Raw genomic sequence first — 21,451 nt, forward strand, 5'->3', positions numbered from 1 at the left:
ATCTCCCCTGGCCCAGCCTGAGGCCGTTCCCTCTCCTCCTGGCCCTGTTCCCTGGGAGCAGAGCCCGACCTCCCCGGCTGCCCCCTCCTGTCAGGGACTTGTGCAGAGCCACAAGGTCCCCCCTGAGCCTCCTTTGCTCCAGGCTGAGCCCCTTTCCCAGCTCCCTCAGCCGCTCCTGGGGCTCCAGCCCCTTCCCAGCTCCGTTCCCTGCCCTGGACACGCTCCAGCCCCTCAATGTCCTTCTTGCGAGGGGCCAGATCTGGACACAGCACTCGAGGGGCCTCAGCAGAGCCTCCCTGCCCACCTGGGCTCATGTTCAGCCCCTGTTGACCGCCTGAGTTGCTCAACTGAGAGGAAGAGGCAACAGCAGGGAGACGTTTGCTGTCTTCTACTTACTCACGTTTTCAGTTGAATCATTCTGTTGTACACCTCTCCTCTGGAGAACTCTTCCAGCCAGTGCTGCTGGTTCCCCCTGCCCCAAGCTGACACTGCCCAGGTTTTCAGGAGCTCTCTGTGATGTTTTTCAGGAGCTCTCTGCAATGTCTATCAAGTCTCTCTCTATCCCTAGACCTGCTGTTACAGAAATGATGGCTTGTTATGCTCCTCATGTTTTCTGACAAATTGTCAGAGGCAGATGTCAAGTACCGAGGGAGAAAACTGAGTGACACGAGGTGTGATCGCAGAGGAAATGTTTATTTTAAAAGACCTTGTGTTTCTGTTTTTGTTATATTTTTAAGGTTGTAATAAACGGTGGAGCAACATCCAGTGGTGATCAGGACACAGAGGACACGGAGCTGATGGCCATCTACACTACAGAAAATGGCATAGCAGAAAAGGTACGTGGGGGTTCCCTGCTAGGTGAGAACTCATTCTTGCTCTTTCAGCTCATGATCTGCCCACAGCAGTCTCCCCTGGCTGTGAGAGTTCCTGTCTCAGCAGCCCTGCTGACTTGCAGATTCACATCAGCCTGGGGAGTTCTGCCCTCATGACTCCTTGTCACACACTTTGGTTGCAGCACTTTGGGCATGACTCAGGAAATTGTGGAAGCAGTTAATGCCCTTGGTTTGCTTTTTCCAGCTTTTTTCTCCATTCCATCATTCCCCAGGCCTGCTCGGTAATAATCCCACAAGCTGAGATGGTGTGAATCTGAGCTTTTGTTTAAAACAAGGATGAAGATTATGGTAAATCTGAGCTTCTGAAATGTTCCGTCAAACTGGCTTTGTGGTAAAGCCTTGTCTCTGAAAAGCCTCAACTTGACCAAAGTTTTTCAAATGTCCTGATTGAAACAAGAACAAAACCCCTGGTTCCAAGCAAGAGCAGCATGATGCTCCTTCCTTCAAGGCCATAGTTTCTGTTGGAGCAAGGATGGCACCGAGGGATGCAGTTAAGGTTTTCTAACTCAGACACCAGAAGTCACTCCTGAATTTCAGATTTAAAATACCCCCTGAGCAGCTGATTCTGCCAGAGGCCTGCCAGTGTTCAGTTCCAGAGGAGGCTGTGAGTGCCCCGCTGTGCCCGGTGCACTCCCAGCTCCCATGCTCAGCCTGCCCGGGTGTCTCACTCTCAGCCCCACAGCCATCGTCATCACTCTCATGTTTAGTGGACAGATTTTCCTTGACCTGCCAAAGTCTTTGTTGGCTGAATTTTGGAGCATGCTGGGGCTGGAGTGGAGAGGCACAATCTGATAAAAGCCTCGAGCAAAAGGTGTTTGGGTGAAATTGTGCAATGAGATAAGCGATCTCTAGACATGAAAGTGCTCCTGGGTTTTACCACGGCCTGGTTTTACCAAATGTGTGCTTTTCTCCCTTCCAGCTAATCCACGTGATCAGAACTGTGGATGATGGAGAATAATTCACCTTAAAGACACTGTGAGCTTTTGAGTAACCAGATCTCCTTGAGTTAAAGCTTTGCTGTGACTTACGGTGAATGAACAGGATGCTGGGCAGGCCCTGGCACAGGGTGCCCAGAGCAGCTGTGGCTGCCCCTTGATCCCTGGAAGTGTCCAAGGCCAGGTTGGATGGGGCTGGGAGCACCCTGGGATAGTGGAAGGTGTCCCTGCCTGTGTCCCTGCCTGTCCCTGGATGGGCTTTGAGCTCCTTCCAAACCATTCCATAATTCTGTGTTCATTCTTGGCTATCCATTCCTCCTGAGAGATCCTCACCGAAAGAGCAAGCAAAAGCTCTTGAATAAAAAGCCTTTAGCAAAGAGGCCTGAAATGTCCTTCATCCCTGGAGGATGCCCAGGGCTTGCTCTGGCTCACAGCATTTGTTACCTGAGACAGTAAACTGATAGCCCAGCTGAGCAATACCTATTGCTGCATCCCTGTGAAACAAGCAATGCCTTGTTGCTTCGTGGAATAAAGTCACAGGATGGTTTGCTTTGGAAGGGATTTTGCTTGAAGATCACCTAGTTCCAACCCCATGCCGTGTGCAGGGGCAGCTTCCACTAGAGCAGAGTGCCCAGCTGGGGGCTCTTCATGGAAGGTATTTCTCTAGAGACCTTGTTCCCCACAGCTCATCAGTTCCCTTTTGGGTTTTTCCCACTAGTGCTTTGTACCAGAGCCTTTGTCTTGACTGTTGGGGTTTGTTTCTTTGGATTTTGGGATGGGTTTGTTGTGGGGTTTCTTCTCTACGCACAGCATTCTCTGTACACCTCTGTCTGTGTCAATCCCCCTGTTTATACTTACCAGGGAAAAACTGAGAAAAGCACAGCACGTTGTGCCTTTGGCCAGTTAAAATAATCCAAGGCAGGGTCAGTGTGTGATGAGTATCTGGCTGGGAAGGCACAGCCCATTCCCAGCACTTCCCTGTGGCACACCTGGCAGGCACCGAGGCAGGGTCAGCCTGGCAGGCCCAGGCTTGAGGTGCCAAAGGGCCAGTGAGTGCCCGCTGGGGTGTCGGGGTGGCCAGGGCTCACCTGAGTTCTCCAACTCCTCCTTGTTCAGTCTTGGACTCTTTTGTGTCTGTTCCCTGCAGCCATGATCTGCTCAGGGCTGAGAGCTGCCTCTCCCAAAGCGATGGAAGTGCCTTTTGGAAGGAATGGGAGTATCCTGGGTGAGATTTTTCCTTTAGAGCCGCTTTGCTGTGTAGCACAAACATCGCCATGAAGTTTGAAATTGTTTCATCAGAAGATTTATAACCTTCACTTCCTCGAGGAGGGCTTGAAGTGGTTGGCAGTTGTTGATCTGTACCCAGAGAGATCTTTCTCCATGCCATGGACCAGCTCACTGCTTCCCAAGCCCTGTGCCTGCTGCTGGGTTCTGCTCTTTGCAGAGTAATTTAGAGGTGGAATCACAAGTGGAGAGCTCTGAAAGGACTCAGAAATTTGCTCCATGAGCCATGGCCCTCCTGGCAGGAACAGGCCAGCACTTCTGCTTTCTGCTGCCCAAAGAAGAGGAGGGATGGGATGGGACGGGACGGGACAGGACAGGGTAGGATGAATAGAACAGCAGGTGGAAAAGCTAAGGAATGCACTTCATGCAACCTCATCAGTCCTATGAGGAAAAATCAGCATTTGGCACCAAGTGGAGCAGTGGGAGAGCTGCTGGATATTGGTCTGGCAAAGCTCGAGGAAGTAAAAAAGAGGCCCCAAAGATGGGTTTTCAAAAGACAGGGCCGTAACAGAGTCATCAGTCTGCACAAATCACTGGCTGGGTGTTTGGAGAACCTGGGATCCCTGCTGCTCTTGGGGTGGCTCCACCAAGCCAACGCTGATGCGATTCCTGAGGCAAACAGTTCATTTCTGCTGCAGCTCTTCTGCTCCTGCCTCGGGAGCAGATGTTGTAACATCTGCCCCTCTGGAACTGTGTGGTGACCTCTCAGGCAGAAAGCTGAACAAACACGGGCTTCAGGTGAATCTGTTCTCATGTGGAGCCTCTGTTCCAGGGAAAGAGGGGAGGGATGAGGCAACCGGACACTCCAAGATTTTCTTTGTGGGTGGAACTCAGCTTCCACTCCAAGAGAGACATTGAGGGGCTGGAGCGTGTCCAGAGATGGGAACGGAGCTGGGAAGGGGCTGGAGCCCCAGGAGAGGCTGAGGGAACTGGGAAAGGGGCTCAGGCTGGAGCAAAGGAGGCTCAGGGGGGACCTTGTGGCTCTGCACTAGTCCCTGACAGGAGGGGGCAGCCGGGGGGGTCGGGCTCTGCTGGCAGGGAACAGGGACAGGAGGAGAGGGAACGGCCTCAGGCTGGGCCAGGGGAGGCTCAGGGTGGACAGCAGCAGGAATTTTTCTATGGAAAAGGTTGTCAGGGATTGGGAAGGGCTGCCCAGGGCACTGGCAGAGTCCTCCTCTCTGGAGGTGCTCATGAAATACGTGGATGTGGCACTTGGAGATGTGGATTGATGATGACCGTGGTGGTGGTGCTGTGTCGATGGTCAGACTTGATGATCTGAAAGGGCTTTTCCAACCTTGATGATTCCATGATTCAAATTCCTGATCTTTTTCATGTGGTTTTTTTTTTTTTTTTAAGAGAATTGGGTCAGGAGAGAATTTGTTCCTTTTTCAGTCAATGAAAAGCTGTCACTGGTGCTGCAGAGGGGAGGAGGGGTTAGGCAGGGACAATTTCCCTCCTGGCTCTGTGCGGGCGCTGTGTCCTGGTGAGAGGATTGCTCAGTGCTCAGAGTGCTTTAAGGAGTTCTCTGAATTGAGTGTTTCTATATTTTGCTTTTCCACTGCAACACCCTCAACCTTCCCACAGCACTGTGCTCCCCTACGCTCCCTGAATGTGAATTATCCCAGTGGATTTGTTTTCCCAACAGGAGGCTGAGGTGGGAGGGGAGTGCCAGGGCTCAGTTTGGCTCACTGACCTTGGAGATGACACCAAATGGAGATAACCTCAGCGTAATCCATGGATGTGTTGGGATTTTTGGAGAAGTAGAGACCATTTGAGGCAGTTACGAGTCTGGCAGAGTTCCCAGGCTCCGTGTGAGGCAACTTCACGTGGGCTTGCTGTGTCCTGGGGTGGATTAGGGCAGGGAAGTTGTTGTATAAGGTAATTTTTTAGTTACTTGATCTGAAATTACAAAATCTGATACCTCCTCCTGCTTTTATTGTTGTGCTGGGGCTTTGGAGCATTTGTGGGTTTGTTCTCAGGAATTTCCAAACCAGAGAGTTGGGGGGAAAGGTTTCCACTTGGTTGTGAAAGAGAAATGGCAGAGCTGGCTCTTGTTTTAATGGAGACTCTGCAGGGGTGTTGATGTGGGACTGTGTGTGGTCAGTTGTCCATTGGCTCTCTGGAACTGGGGCACGTGGTAGGGCACAGTGTGGTCTTGCCTCAATTCCTGGGGGAATTTAAATTCCTGGAGGAATTCCGCTTGACTGATGTAAATTGGATGGGGATTAATTTGGTTATAATAATTGGCTTTTTTCCTGACTGCATAAATGGGGGGGCGGAAGCAAAAACGATAAATCCTCTGGCTAAAAGTGGTTAACCAAGATGAAATTGGGTAAAAATAAAGCAGGGAAGCAATTACCATAATGAGGATTTTTTTTTTGCCAGTGATTTCAGTCTCTGATGCAAGGACAGAGCCCTTTGGAAACAGCCAGGGTTGGCTCTTCTTCTTAGTTCCAATTCTTCTCTGTTTTCTTTTTTTTTATTATTTTTGTGGTTTGGGGTTTTGGTGGGGTTTTTTAGCAGTCCTGTCATGATGAATCCATTTTTGGGCACCATTTGGCTGCCCGATCAGTTCTCTCATAAATCAGCAATTATAAATGAATAAGCAGGGAATGGCTGTCAGAAGGGAACATGTTGAGTACAAATTCAGGAGCTGGATGTAAAAGGCTTTGAAAATGTCACAAATCAGCATTGCTTGGGAGTGCTGAACCAGCCCTGGGGTATCTGGGAGTTGCTTGACAGCTGAAATTCGCTTTATTCCTGTGCAGCAATAACCTGCTGTTGTCCCTTGTTCCTCCCGCAGAGCTCCCTGGCAGAGACCCTGGACAGCAGTGGCAGTTTGGATGCCCAGAGGACTGACATGATTTACACCATTGAAGATGTTCCTCCCTGGTACCTCTGCATATTTCTGGGCTTACAGGTACATCCTAAGACACAGACAGTTTTTCCTTCTGTGACTTCTAAACCTTGCTGAGGATTTTCTGTCCAGTTCATTTGTTTGTGTGTGTGAGTTTTATCCTTCTCCACTCTGAGGTGTTTGAAGAAGGTGTTAAGAGGTTTCTTCTGAAGCTGATCACACTCTGAGATCATTGTTTGATGATGATCTGAGCTTTCAGCTCAGGCATTTGTAAGATTCACTCAAATATTTAGTTCTGTAAGCTGCCGTTAGTAAATGCGTGAGCAAAGGCTCAGTGGTGACCTTCACAAGTGACATTGGGCACCTCTGGAGTTAAAGATGGGGAGAGACAATAGTTTAGACCTGAAATATTGAATATTGAAAGGTGCTGCTGTAGTTATTTCAGTTCTGGGAGCATCACCCTGGACCTGCCTTGCCACTTCTGTGCTCCTTGGAGTACAAGCTTGTGCTTCCTGCAGGGAGTGGAGCTGTGGTGGACAGCTGGGCCCTGCTGCCAGCTCAGCCACTGCTTGTGGGAAGCAGAGCAGCTCCTGTTCCATCTCCTTCCCTTCTCCAGTGGAAGTAATATCTGTCCCACAGGAATGCTGAGAATTTGGTAATATCTGCAAAGGACGTTGAGATCTCCAAACAAATACATTCCAAAGCATCCTTTTAATTCCTGCCTTTTCCTCAAGGACAGGCAGTTCCGTAGGAATTCTGTTTTTCCTTGTGTGTGGAATATGGTGAAAATTCGTTTGTTCTGCTTTTAATGTGCTTGGCTTGAGGAAGGATTAACGAGTGCCCAGTTGCTGGTCCTTGGGAGCTCGTTTGCATGTGCTCCAGGTTCTTTTGTGAGCCAGTGGACCTGAGCCAACGTGAGTGAAGTTATTTCTCTGCTGCTCTGGGCTGGAGGCTGCTCCCAGCACAGTTACCTGGATACCTCCTCAGGAGAGCAGCTGCAGAGCTGTTCCAGTGCCCTGTGTATCCCACAGAAACTGGGATCACGGGCAGCGGGCGAGCGGGAGCTCAAGGCAAATACTGAAAGGAAAGCTCAGGACAGGGCAGTGAGAGCTTTGGGGGGGATTCAGAAGCAGAAGGAAAAGCCAGAGATGAATGAATTTGCTGCTCAGCCCTGGCTGCAGCACTAACCCAGCCCTGTGCCCCCAGCACTACCTGACGTGTTTCAGCGGGACCATCGCCGTGCCCTTCCTGCTGGCCGATGCCATGTGCGTGGGCTTTGACCAGTGGGCCACCAGCCAGCTCATCGGGACCATCTTCTTCTGCGTGGGCATCACCACCCTGCTGCAGACCACCTTTGGCTGCAGGTGAGATCTGGGACTGGGGCCGGGTGTTGGCCCGGGGATAGGGCCGGGCGTCCTTGGGGATTTCCCAGGATCCAGGAGTGGGGGGTGTTTCCAGAGGAGAAGCACGGAACACTAACGGCAGCTCAGGTACAGGGCAGTTAGGGAAAGTTTTTGGAAAGCTGCTCCCAAAAAAAGGTGCATCAGAAATAAGAATAAGACAAGGCATCCCAAGGGTAAGAAAATACAGCAAGGACAGGGGAGAAGGAGGAGGGAAACCCAGGAAACGTAGGAGCTCACTCCTCTGCTTTGTATGAAGAGTTCACTCTGATGGCAAAACAACAGTGTGAAAACTGTTGAAAGACAAAATTTTCTTTCCCCAATGAATTTTCTTTCAGTAAAGACTCCCCAGAGTTAGTAATCTTCCAGCCTGGTTGGCTCTTTGTGCTGTAACCATAAATCCTCATCTACCTTGTCTGGAAGTTTGTCATATTTGGGGGTTTTTTTTCCATAACTAACCTTGGCTCTTTATTACTTAATAGAGAGGGATTTGGGGCTCATTCAGAAAGGAGGGGACCAAAATGATGGTGCCATAATTTTGAAATTCTCTATTCTTTGTGTATAATCCCACCCCTGCCCTCCATCCTGTTGGGATTTTTCCCTTTCCAGTGGCTTCCACTTGCACTGTACTTACATGTTGATATCCCTGAAGGCCACATTGTGTTTGGGTCTTAAAATAACTTGTGTTTAGGAGAAAATTTCCACGCTTGGATGTTTTATAACTATTTCCCATGTGATGGTGGGTTTATGTAAGGCTGGGAATGGGATACAGCAGCACAGGCCTCTCAATGAGATTTGCAAGTATTCATTGGCAAGTCTGTCCACTGCAAAGTATTTCAGCAAATAAAGGTTTCAAAAGGTCAAATTCCATGGTTTAAGGGTCCTTAAAGATGGATTTAGCTCAATTACGAGGCGGAGTTGTGGTCAGTTTGGTACCCAGACCAGTTTTAGGAATTCCAGCTATTCATTAGGTTATGTAGCCAGCCCAGAGCTTTGGCAGGGGTTCAGGGTAATTAGTGAGACTGCGACTATCAAATTGAGCTTTAATCTACCCTGGGATGGCAGCGCTGTTGCTGTGCCCATCACTGCACTGGCTCAGCTCTCACATCCGTGGGACATGTGAACATAATGAGACATTTCCAGATGACTTTGACTGCATAAAAACTCTTGTCTTCACGAGGGCTGGTGCCAAAACGGAGCAACTTGATGATTTAGACATGAAATTTAAATGATATCCCACTCATGAGCTTTAGTACTTTAAGCTTTTGGTGCTTTAGCTGGCTAGCAATGAGTGCCTGGCTTAAAATCCATAAGTCACATTCCAAACTGCAGCTGTCTCTTGAGAAAGAGGCAGATCTTGGTTGACTGATTTTGAGCAATTAGTTTAAAAATTTTTTAAAAACTAAAATGACTTTTTTTTTTTTGCCCTGCTCAGGGAACAAAGCCCCCCTCACTATTTTGAGCCTTTCAGGAGCTCCCTCACCTGTGTTGTGTAAAGGCTGGGCAGGACGTGCTGAGATGTGATTTTCCATCAGTGTGCTGGTGTTCAGTGTGATACAGAACAACCCAAGCTCGTAGCCGTGACCTCAGCACTGGAGAATGTGTTTGCAGTGTGTGTTTACAAAACCTCTGAGGGGGATGCGGGGCTGTGTAGGTGGGATGGAGCAGTAACAGCTTGTTCCCGGTATTGCAGATCTGCCATGGGCACCAGCCTGCTCCGTTTGCTTAATGAACCTGGCAAAATGAGGTGAATCATTCCCTGAGCCACCAGCCATGACTTCCCGGAGATACAGCTGGGATTTGTGCTGGAAGGAGCTCCCAGTGGGAATTATGTCCAGTCAGCCATGCTTGGATGGCTCATGGAGTTTATGAAGTTTGAGTTTCTAATGCAGTTTTCAGCATTTGATGGGTTTAAAATCGCCCATGGCCCAAACTGCTCCAGCTTCTGCCTGTGAACCTCACAACTGCTGTTACTGACATGCCTCTGGTTTGATCTCTGCTGTGCTCAGGGTGTGCACCCTTTTTCCCCCCACACTTCTCCTCCTTTGAGCATTTTCTGATGTTTACCTGAATCTCAGCAGTTCTTTCTCCTGCCCTGGTGTTTGCCCTGCCATCAAGGTGCTGTGAAACAGCCCGTGAGCAATTCCCTGGGTCACACCTTGGGATCTCCTGTTAAAGGGAATCTCATGGCAATCCACGAGTGTCACTATTTATAGAATAGTTCAAAGTGCACCCTGTCTGTAGTCAGGTACCATCAGGATATTCGTTACACAGGGTACAGAGAGTTCAATAAATTCGTAGTTGGTGCAGGTAGATGCTCTTTAGATCTTAAATCTTTTGGGAAGTATAAACATCAATGCTAAGAATGCCATCTTGAAATTCTTGTAGTGTTTGTATTTATTGGTGGTAACCACTTGGAACATCTAATCTGCTCTGATCAACCCAGCAGTTACTGACACATGCACTTAAAAATGAGTGTACAGGTGAGTGCACTCGGAGTCATGCACAGGAAACGGATGGAGCCTGCAGGCTGCACCTTCAGAGAGCTTTTCCCCTGTGCTGGGATGGCAAAAGCTGCACATTCAGCAGTCTGGTTCTCCCACCACAGTGTCCTTCTGTACCCCTGTGCTGCTGAGTCACAGCCTGGCATCAGTGCCTGGCTCCTGGAATTACCTGGTTAATAACTCAGGCAGGTGCTGTCGGCTCTTTGGCTTGTGAAGTCTTAGTGTTTCTCTGAGTGGGTTCTTTGGTGAGAAATCCTCCTCTTTCACAGTTTTATAACTCAGTAAAGGGTGGTTTGAGTGCCCACCCAGCTGCAGTGAGCCCACAGAATGTCACCATCTCTCCTTTCCCTTTCCACCAGGTTACCCCTGTTCCAAGCCAGTGCTTTTGCGTTCTTAGCACCTGCCAGAGCAATTCTCTCTCTGGAGAAGTGGAAGTGTAATAACACAGGTAATTGTTGTTTATCCTTGTTCAGGTTTAAGTGACAAACAGCCCAGGTCACGTGGAGTGCAACTGCCAGAGCTTGTGATCTGGAAACTGGGAGTAATGAGCAGGGAATATGGAAAGCCTCTCTTTTTACAGTGCTAAAATACGGTGCCACAGAAGGAAGACTCCTAAAAATGTCCTTGTGGAGTTCTGTTTCTGGGGATTTTTTTTTAATATAAAAAATGTTGACAAAAGAAATCTAAACATAGAACAAAGTACTTCTGTTCCATTCACATTCCGTAAATGTTCCTTCCCAATATTTGGAAATAGCCAGCCCAGCTGAATCCTTTTGAAGTTGTGAGTAGGAGGGAGTTTGGGCAATGTACGGCATCACCTCCAGACCAGGATTTTCCCCTATTTAAGTCATAACCTGACAGGTTTTGACAAGATTAGGGTGTTCTTTTTCACTCTTTCTCTGCTGATGTCGTCATCCTGGAAGGTTTGAACTCCAGAGGGAAAATGTGCTGGTTGGGATTGGGAGCATTTGCTTTAAATTGGGTTGGAAAGTGGAAATGACTCTGGCAGTTTTCTCTTCAGTGGGGGGTGGTTATTGAGTACCAAGGCTGTGGGCAGTGGGAAGCAGCAGCACAGGGACTCAGGCTGCTCAATCCTGACTGAAGTTCTTCCCAGCGCTCCTTTGGATTCTCTAATAATTTAATTCCTGTTATTTGTATGTTTATACATCTCTGTTGGCTCACATTCAAGATGTGATTAATACACATCTTGTTGAAAGAAAATGCTGTCTGATCACCTTGGGTGGCAGAGCAATTTCCTCCACTACTCCAGATTTTCAAAAAGAGCTTTGCTGCATCTTCCTCCTGAGCCCTTTCACCTTCCAGAGATGCCAGCTGGGGTTGTTACCACGGGTCAGCTCATTCTGTGAGTGACCTAAATTGGGGAACAGCGAGCACTGCAGTATGTGATTCCTGTGTGCAGCTGAGTGCTTCTCCATTCATCCATTTGTGGGAGTGGGAAGAGAATCCCTGGCTGACCTTTGTGTCTGGAATTCAGGGCGTTTTTCCACTGTGGTGCAGAGGGTGAAGTGAGGGGTTGGCTCCTGGGGGGTGTGAGCCTGCTGTGGCTTCGTTTGTAGCAGAACTTGGAAATTGGGGCTCGTTCGTCAGGCGCAGCAGCGCAAGGAGGGATGTGTTTTGTGTGGAACGGGGCCAGAGTGGCTGGGGAATAAATGCCTCTGTTTTTTCTCCTCTTTGCAAGATATAACAGTTACAAACGGGACAGCAGAGCTGCTTCACACGGAGCACATCTGGTACCCCCGGATACGAGAGGTAATGTGGGAGTTGCCTTTAGCTGTCACTCTCTCCAATTCCAGTTAAGTTTCTCACTTAATCATCTGTGTGTTCTTGTCTTTAAGTTGGTAATTTCTTCTTTCACTGCGATCTCCATTTGAATATATCCCTTTACTCATTTCATGGAAGTCTTCATCTTTTCCACCTGTTCATTGCTGGACAGCAAATACAAGGAGTTAGTTACCACATTCCAAAAGACGTGCAGTGAAATGCTCAAGTGAGATGAAAACTCTTCTTGTAAACTTTGATTTGTGCTCACTGGCAGCAGTTCAGCTGCTGCCAGACCTCTTGCCTGCTGTCCCTGTGCAGCGGGGCTGGCCCCAGGAAGGTGAATCCGCAGTTAGGAAATCTGGTTCGTCCTCAAGTGTCTTTAAGTTGGAGACTCTTGTGATAAGACATTGATTCTCCCAAGAGACTTGTGAGATACCTGGAACTCCTTCTCCACTCGCAGCACTGCAGTGTGAAGTCGTGGTGCCCTGCAGGGCAGGCTGAGGGCTGTGCCACGCTAGGGTGGCAGGTAGTGTAGTCCAAATGAAGGCGTGTGTCATGGAATTTATCTCCCATCCCGTTGCTTTGGGCTGCCAACTTTTTCTTAATTAAAAACAACCCCTCTCTCTTCCCCATGTTCAAACCATAGCTACATCCTGCCAAGAGCCCTGCAGCCAAGAGGGCTGACAGTCTCCTGAGACCACAACGCTGCTCTAATCCAGCTTCTAAGGAGCACTTGTGACCAATGCAGCACACACTCTGCCCCTAGGAGCTAGGAGCATCACCTCGTGGCGCACCAACCCTTGCCGTTCGATCTGAGAGCTTAAAGGTTAGCCTGGACCCCAGGTCTCCTGTCTGACAGTGTGATGTGCTTTCCACACAGCTTCCAGACTGGCCCACTGGTCTGTTGTGTAATAGTTTTGTGGAGAAAACCATAAGTGTTATGCTTAAAGCAATAAGTCACTTAAACATAATGAGCTGTTTTATGACGAAAAATTTGCTGAGTTCTTCTGTGTCACTGAATTCTTTTAACTGCAGTTTGTAATCCAGAGCAGAAAAACAAACGGTTTGGCTTTGCCTGTCAGATGGGACTGAGCTGCCTCTCTGCCCTGTTGTGTGTTCAGATCCAAGGTGCCATTATCATGTCCTCGCTGATCGAGGTGGTCATCGGCCTGCTGGGGCTGCCCGGGGCTCTGCTGCGCTACATCGGCCCCCTGACCATCACCCCCACCGTGGCCCTCATCGGCCTCTCCGGATTCCAGGCTGCTGGGGAGCGAGCTGGGAAGCACTGGGGCATCGCCATGCTGTGAGTACTGCTGGAGTTCCTGCTGGGGAGTCACAATTTTGGGGTGCCAGGGAAAAGCCAGAGGCAGCTCGGCTGCCTCAGTGCTTCCAACATGGAGAAACAGCACGAGCAGGAATGTGGATAAGTCTGGATAAGATCAGCTGGCAGTGTGGCAATAAAGACAGCAGCAGCTCAGGAGAGTTCCCTGAAAAAGCTCTTCCCTGGGAAGAAATCCTTCCCTGTGAGGGTGGGCAGGCCCTGGCACAGGGTGCCCAGAGAAGCTGTGGCTGCCCCTGCATCCCTGGGAGGGCCCAAGGCCAGGTTGAATGGGGCTTGGAGCAGCCTGGGATAGTGGAAGGTGTCCCTGCCCATGGCTCATCCATGGCACTGGATGGGGTTTAAGGTTCCCAACCATTCCGTGATAATGTGAACTCCAGGAGGGAGCAAAGGACAGCGGCCAGAAATGAGGTGTGTGGAGAGCAGAATTTCGTAAAGCAGGAGCTGATCTGGGAGCCATTGGCTGGGTGGGATTCAGTGCTGTGGAAAAGGTGATTTAACAAAACACCAGAGGAATGAAACACAGTGAATGATTTGTATTTCTAGGCTGTGATTGCCTGGTTCCTCTTCCACAGCAGCAGGTAAATACCACTGGTGGTACTGGTCCCTGTCATTGGTACTGGTTTGCTTACCTGTGCCCAGAAATGTGTGTGCTGACAGAGGGCACAAGCATTGCCATAAACACCATCAGTGGCTGAGCCATAAGCAGAGAGATTCCTGCTGGGTGGACAGAAAGGCTTTTAGAGGGGATTTCAGGGCCTGGTGTGTGTGTGCTGTGAGCTGTAGGGGCCAGGGAAATGACAGAATGAGCTGAGTGGTGTGAAAAGGAGTAAGTGAGGGAAGTGAAGACAAAAGCTCCCCGTGAGATGCTGTGGGTGAGCAGCCAAATAAGGCTGGAAACCCCATTTTAGGGAGAAGGCAAGAGGCTGAAGCAGCTGCTGTGTTCCACGTGCAGCACCCGACCGTGCTGGCTCTGCAGGAGGAATGCCTTGATGAGATCAGGTTGTGATCTCACTAATCTGTTTGCACAGGACTTTGAACATGTAAAGTGTTCTGTAAGTGCAGATTATGATTAAAAGGGCTCTTTAGTTCTCTTTTATCTTGGATGTTGGCATCATGAATATTTTTATGATTCTATTCTATTAAGCAGCTGATCCAGAGGAACGTTTTATTTGCCTGTGAAACAAATTCTGTGCAAGTTGGGACTAACGTTGAATGAATCAAAGAGATCTTTGAATTGGACATGGAATTGTGTAATTAAAGTTAATGTTTTGCAGATGGAAAAAAAAAATAAATCAATTCAGGAGCGGGATTTAAATACTACCCAGTCAATAAAGTATTTCTGGCTTCTGCCATGCAAAAATGTTGCACTGGATTGTTGAAAACAACTCCACAGCCACGGGGAGCCACTCAGAAGTGACTCCAGCTCTGTGAGATGTGGCTCCTGGAACTGTCTTGGCTGTTGTGATGAGATGAAGGCCCTGGATTTCTCGCTGGCCCTGCAGAATCACCGGTGGCAGAGCTGGGGGCCTCAGGGAGCTGCAGATGCTTGTCCGTGTTGGACAGGATTCCCAGTTTCCCAAACAGCTTTCTGATGTGACTCGTTCCATGGGTGCTTTAATCCATAAGACACTTGGCTTTGTGATTTGTGAAAAGGGGAGTTATTCCTGAGTTGGGCTTTGCCCGTTTATCCCCTGAACAAATTTTCCTGGAGCATTCAAAGATGTGGTGCTGTTTCACAGCCCCTCTGCCCTGTAGCCAATAAAATGTTCATTGCAATCATAGAATATTATATTTTTTTACAACTCTGTACTAAATAAATCAAAATCCAAAGCGCCCTGTCCTCAGGACTGGTGTGTGAGGGAGCGGAGCCCATCTTTCCATCATGGATTTTGGGAGAGGTGCTGGGTTTCCTGCAAGGAAAAGGAGCCTTTTGCTTTTCTCTTGGAGTGCTGAGGGCTGTCAGTGCCCCTCCTTGTTCCAAGCTCTGTTCCTGGAGGCTGATGGAGAAGAAAACTGGTTTGTGTCTGACACTGATCTGGGGCAGAAGAGGGAGAGAGGCTGAAAATCCTCTTTTTATTTTTCGGGTCTGCTGATAAAAACATAATCTCACATTTCAGCAAAGCTGTGCTTCTTCAGACAGCTCCAGTCTTTGGGAGGCCCTTTCAGAGCAGAGCTGGGTTGGCTCGTTCAGAATTGAGCAACGTGCCCTGGCTTCTTACTTTTCAGTGCAGTGGGGGTTTATTTTAGCTGTAAAAATGAGTTTTTAATGTATAGAGGAGCTTGGCAGCTTCAGTGGGGGGGGAAATCATAATTAAAACATTTAATACTGGTGAGCTGCACTTGCAGCAAATCTTGGGGGTTTGGCTCCATTCTGCTTCATTTGCAGCTATTTAGTGAAAGATTCATCTAAAAAATGGATCTTGAAGAAAGGAAAAATTTCCCTGACAACAATTTTTCAAGTGCCTTGGAGTTTTACACAAATTTTGAGATGTAAAATTTACTGTATACAGGCCTCCAGTTTTCCTGTTTCCTCCCACTTGCTGGCAGCAAGTTTTGTGCTTTACAGAGCAACGCTGGATCACAGGTAGAGTTTGGGAGGAAAGAAGAGGCAGCACAGGGCAGCTCCTTCCTAACTGAAAATCTCCCTTCAGTCTGGTCCTGGTCCTGATTCATTTATCTGCTTGCAGCTGCTTCGTTTTGCAGCACTTTGTAATTCAAATTCTGGTTTGGCATTAGAGGAATAATAATTTTAATAATTTTGCTGCCTTGTCTTCTGCTAAATTGAAAATCCCGCATTTATGTTCTGCATCTGAAGGGTTTGAAGAGTTTTGTGCTGAGAAGAATTTATAATACATTGGTGCTAATGACATATCTCTCTTGTCCCACCCTTCTCCCCCCTTTTTTTCTCAGGACTATTTTCCTAGTATTGTTGTTTTCTCAGTATGCCAGAAATGTCAAATTTCCCTTGCCCATTTACAAATCCAAGAAAGGATGGACAGCATACAGGCTGCAGCTTTTCAAGATGTTCCCTGTAAGTTGTTGAACTTGTTCTTCATTTGGCAAAAAAAAAAGAAAATTACTTCTGTTTCAGGAGGTTTTTTTCCTTGGTTTTGATTTTTCTTAATAATAAAACAGCTCACGGAGGTGAGCTAAAAGCTTAAATGGATTTATTGGAAACTTAACAGCTCGTTGGCCACAGGAAATACTCTGATTTTGTGGCCACTCTGGTGTCTACCTCTGCTGAGGAGCTGTTGAAGTGATGGAGAGCCAGGAGGGGAGGGCAGGGCAGAGAAGAAGGGAGGTTTGTGCTCAGGGAAAGTCTAAACCAAGCCCTCCAAGCAGGGCTGCTGAGATCCTTAGCGTCTCCTCTTACCAAAGCAATCCCCCTGGTGAAAGGCTGCTCTTTATTCCTCTGGTAAAACTGAGACTAATTCCCTGGTTTGTTCAGGTGCCTGTTTGGAGACTTGCCCATTTGTTAAGGAGAGGAGAGACTTGCTCTGATTCCAAGGCTTTTGAAGAGCACCTTCCTTGGGGCGGTGGGGGGGGAGCACCGCTGGGTCTGTCGCAGGACGCGCTGCTCCTTCAGACTCGCGCGTGTGCAGCGGATCCCGAACGGGAGCTGAGAGTTACTTTATCAGCTTTCCTGCTCCTCTCTCCCAGATCATTCTGGCTATCCTGGTGTCGTGGCTGCTGTGCTTCATCTTCACGGTGACGGACGTGTTTCCCCCGGACAGCTCCAAGTACGGCTTCTACGCGCGCACGGACGCGCGCCGGGGCGTGCTGCTGGTGGCCCCCTGGTTCAAGGTCCCTTACCCCTGTAAGTGTGGCTGCTCCCCAGCAATGCTTTGTGGCATTCCCGTTGTTCAGAAGCTCTGTGGTACATCCCATAACACTTGGGGATGATCCATGCCTGGAAGTGTCCCAGGCCAGGCTGGACGGGGTTGGAGCAGCCTGGGACAGTGGAAGGGGTCCCTGCCCGTGGAAGGGGTCCCTGCTCATGGAAGGGGTCCCTGCCCATGGCAGGGGTGAGGCTCTGGAAGGTCCCTTCCAACCCAAACCACTCCACAATTCTAACGCACACCTATCAGTACTTTCTGGCTGGGGCTGATGCTTTTTCCTTGTTTCCCTCTTCAGTTGATACCTTAAGGTCTCACCTGAGGAAGGCTGAGTTTCTCAAACTGCAATTTGTAGAGAGCTCTTGCAGGGCTTATCTGGGCATGTCTTCTGATAACAAGTGACTGTGCCTGTAAGGTGGAATTGCAGGGACTGCCTGATTTATCTGTCCTTGGCAATGCTGTTAGTGTTATACAATGTCAAGGACGGGTTATTACAGCTCTGCTGAAGTCATTGACTCTCGTCGTGTAAAGAATCACTGTTGTGGGGAGTTTCTCCCAGCTTACTGCACTTCCCTGCCCCAAACACACCCATTCCTGAACGAACACAACTGTTAATGACACAAAAATGCCCTGACTTGCCAAGGCAGTGCTGGCACGAGGCCGATGGGCAAGTCAGAGGATGCCAGGTCCTGCTTATCAGAGGGCAATGAAATTATTTACAGGTGAGCACCAAGCACTTTACACAATGTTTTGGATGCTTTGGATGTATTTTTATGTTGTCTGCCTCTGTAAAGCTGCTAAAGGCTGTGTTTATGGCATGAGGTTGCACAGCTGGTTCACCCTTCAGAAATTAACAGGGTAATAAGAGAATAATATTCTTTTAGAATAGAATTATATAAATTACCAGCTGTACCACTACACTGTGATGAGGCAGCTTCGTTGTGGTTTTCCACATGCTTTGGTTCTTAAAAGAAGCCACTTCTAAAGCAGAAGATGAAGAATAGAAGCTTTTGGGAAAGAAGAGGAGGAAAACTCCACCCTGATTAGCCTTTCGTATTTGTGAGGTTCATTCACTCTTGTGTGACTGAAGATCCCTTTGTTGCAAGAGGCTCATCTATTTCAAAGAGATAAAAGCATCGAGGCAATTGCTGTGGAAAACCTTCCAGGCTTTTCTGCAGGCTTAAATTAATCTTATTTTCTCTACTACAAAAGTTTGGAACTGGGAGGTGTTTGTGCAGTGAGCAGAGCTGCTTGTTGCCCATCCTCTTTGGTAGACTAAACTTGTGACCAAAGACGGAGCTTTTGGAGCAGTAATAATTACGTGGCATTTGCCTCACTGACCAGAATTGTTTTCTCACAAGCTGTAGCTCAAATTCCTGATTTCTGAACAGGAGAAGTTTTTTTAGTGGTGTTTTATGGTTCTCTGGGATTTTTCCAAGTGTGATCAAAGCAGTTGGTTTGGCAGTTTCTCCTTTGCTGCTTTCATCTCCTTGAACTTGCCAGACCGTGTTAGAGTGAAGGGAGTTTGTTGTTTCCATTAAGGAGAAATAAACAGTGCCCAGGACAGTGCTGGGCAGTGGCGAGCCCCCCCTCAATCCCAGGGTCACTTCTGGGACCTCACAAGAGAAACCTTGAGGGGCTGGAGCGTGTCCAGGGCAGGGAACGGAGCTGGGAAGGGGCTGGAGCCCCAGGAGCGGCTGAGGGAGCTGGGAAAGGAGCTCAGCCTGGAGCAAAGGGGGATCAGGGTGGGTATGGGGGAATATTTCTTCCCCAGAAGGGCTGCCCAGGGCAGTGCTGGAGTCACCATCCCTGGGGGGATTCAGCAGCCCTGTGGATGTGGCACTTGGGGACAAGGTCAGTGGTGGCCTTGGCAGTGCGGGGGGATCAGTTGGATTCAATGATCATAAAGGTCCTTCCCAACCCAGACCATTCCACGGTTCAGACTGATGTTTGTTTTGATGCCCAGACTGTTCCTTGGGGCAGGAGAGATTTCAGTTTTGTTCTCTTCACAGTTCAGTGGGGGCTGCCAACCATTTCTGCCGCGGGGGTGATCGGGATGCTGAGCGCCGTCGTCGCCAGCATCATCGAGTCCATCGGAGATTACTATGCCTGTGCCAGGCTGTCCTGTGCTCCTCCTCCACCCATCCATGCAATAAATAGGTTTGTCCAAAGAAGAAATGTTTTCTGTGTCTCAGGCTGCTTGGGTTTTTACTTTTCTCCCCTTGGGATAAGACAGGAATGTGCTCTGAGATGAAATGTTACAGTTTGGTCAAACACAAGGGCCAAGGATCTGAAATTCAGGATGAAACTGTCATCTCGAATTATTTTGTTGCAAATGGAATCCCAGTCCTACTCCTGCTGGAGTCTGGGGAAGTTAATAGCACAAATTCCATAGGGATAGAACTCTAAACTGGTTCTGGGATTGGGGTTGTCAAATTCACCCGGAATGCAGTTTAGAAACAAAGGGCAGCTCTGAATTTTTTCATTTATTTGAATTCTTTATATTATGATTTTCTCAGTTTAAGAAAGTGGGTATCTAAGATTCAGGAAACAGAGCTCCAATGTGTTTTCCAGGTGTGTTGGAGCTTGAAACATGAACTATAAGAATTCCATAATGGAACAGATGCCCCAACAGGCCCCCCTGTGGCATTCAGCCTTAAAACACCCTCCGAGTGAATCTGTGCTTGTATAAATTTGTTTTCTGCTTGGGATTTACAGGGGGATTTTCATCGAGGGTCTCTCCTGTGTTCTGGACGGAGTGTTTGGGACAGGGAATGGATCCACCTCCTCCAGCCCCAACATTGGTGTCCTGGGCATCACAAAGGTAAAGGGCTTTGCCCTCAGGGACTCGAGTGTTTCCTCTCCTCGGGTGTGTTCCTTATGGTCATGATCCTGTTCCAGGAGACCATTCTGCTCCATTCCTCATGCAGACAAACTTCCCAGATCGTTCTGAATGTACCTGGCTGTCTGAACCAGCTCTTATCCAAGGGAAATGCATTATTCTACATCAGGAGCTCAAAACTCCTTTTATTTAAAGGCAGTTAGAATCCCCATAATGCAGATGCTGCTGCATAAACTATCTCTTGGAAAACTCAGGCAGCATTCCAGAGCTCTGGGGTGGTTTGAGTTGAGGCATGAACGCTGTAAACTGTATAGAAATTGGTGCTTTTTGGATGTCTTGGCTCTCAAAAGCATCAGAAGGAAGTGACTTTTTAATGCCTCACTTACACAGTAAAATGCAACTTGAGGTGCTTGGGCTTTATCTACATCTGTACCGGGGCACTGCACTGACACACAGGGGCTGCAGTCAAGGTCATTTCACAGTTAAATGTACCCTAAATGTTTGTTTTTAAGGCTTAGGGGTTTACGTATTTCTTGTGACGTTGCTCAACGAAATACACGAGCTCTTGAGGAATTCCTTTGCTCACAAAGACTGGATCTGTGCCTGGAGCCAGGAGGCCTTGGGCTGCAGAGCTCTGCTTGATAGTGTTAATTAAACCTTGGTAAGAAATAGCAGCAGCATTGGTAAAGTAGTTTATGTTGTAAACAGGCCCATCTTGTTGGGTTAATGTGGAAACCATCAATACTTCAGTGCAAGGATAGAAAATGTCTGTCCTCCACTTGCAGTAACTCATCCCCCTGGCCTCATCCCATATAAATGATACATTTGTCTTCAGCCGTTCCTTCTGCTGCACAAAGGCTGATTCTCTTGGGTTTGGGGTGCAACACAACACTAAGAGCACCACCTGCTGTCTGTCCCAGTTGCCATTCAGCTGCTGATGGAAATTCCCTAGGAGGAGTTTTGGTCAGAAAAATCCTTAAAGAAAGGTTTATTCTGTTCTGCCTCCTTTCTGTTGTTACTTGATGGGGGCTGAGATGAATTAACAGCCCTTTTATTATGAGCAGCCCACAGAAATGAGCGTGCATTTCATCCTGGAGCAGTGGAACTTGGATGCTGAAGTGGCAGCTGTGGCAGGGAGTGGAGCTGCCCAGTTGGGCTGTTCAGGGCACGTGCTGCCACGGGGAATGTGCCTTGCCCAGAGTGGCACAGCTGGATGGCTCTGCAACACTGCTTGCTCTTGTTCCCCTGCCTGCACATCCATTCCCAAAAACCCAACAGTTTTTCAACTTCAAATAGAATTTTGGCATTGAGATACTCTGCTGTTCATTTGGGAGGGGAAATCTTCAGTGCTGCACCATCCTGCTGATCCCAGGGCATTTCCCTCCGTTGAAGTTGGGATATAATTACACTTAGAATTTAAATTCAGCTGGATGGAGGTGCTGCAGAGTCTTTGAGCTGGTGTGAGTTTTATTTGATGAGAGGAGCATCAATTACCTCTGATTAGCTGGGGCTAAAGCAGCTCGTGCCAGAGTGGTGATGCTGAAATGGAGGTACCAGGTACCATTCCATGCACTCCAAAACAATCACTTCAAGTGTTGTGTGCTGGGAATAAATACAGAGCCTGAGCTAAATGCTGCCCAGGATGTTTTCAGCAGCTTTCCAGAGGAGCTTAATTTGTTGGCCTTGTAGTGATGGAGCATTTGCATAAATGAATATCACTATCATGCAGGTTTTCAAAGAATCTGCCTGTTTCTGGCAGGGAGGTAATTGTAGGAC

The 21,451-nt window shown here is 48.4% G+C and overlaps 1 protein-coding gene across 3 annotated transcripts in view; it reads left to right on the forward strand.

Annotated features, from left to right (window-relative positions):
* SLC23A2 (solute carrier family 23 member 2) overlaps positions 1–21,451 on the forward strand; it is a 51,968-nt gene that overhangs the window by 22,760 nt on the left and 7,757 nt on the right. For all 3 annotated transcript variants that reach the window (XM_042023143.1, XM_042023145.1, XM_042023144.1), the window contains 10 exons: positions 738–836; positions 5,916–6,032; positions 7,176–7,333; positions 10,233–10,321; positions 11,573–11,643; positions 12,777–12,958; positions 15,908–16,028; positions 16,658–16,814; positions 18,846–18,993; positions 19,552–19,657. In XM_042023143.1, the coding sequence (XP_041879077.1) occupies positions 738–836; positions 5,916–6,032; positions 7,176–7,333; positions 10,233–10,321; positions 11,573–11,643; positions 12,777–12,958; positions 15,908–16,028; positions 16,658–16,814; positions 18,846–18,993; positions 19,552–19,657 (1,248 nt within the window). The remainder of the gene's footprint in view (positions 1–737; positions 837–5,915; positions 6,033–7,175; positions 7,334–10,232; positions 10,322–11,572; positions 11,644–12,776; positions 12,959–15,907; positions 16,029–16,657; positions 16,815–18,845; positions 18,994–19,551; positions 19,658–21,451) is intronic.

Source organism: Corvus kubaryi, unplaced genomic scaffold (assembly GCF_017639235.1).
Source record: "Corvus kubaryi isolate FWS band 111438036 unplaced genomic scaffold, C.kubaryi_AGA036_p1.0 37237, whole genome shotgun sequence".
NCBI classification, from domain to species: Eukaryota; Metazoa; Chordata; class Aves; order Passeriformes; family Corvidae; genus Corvus; species Corvus kubaryi.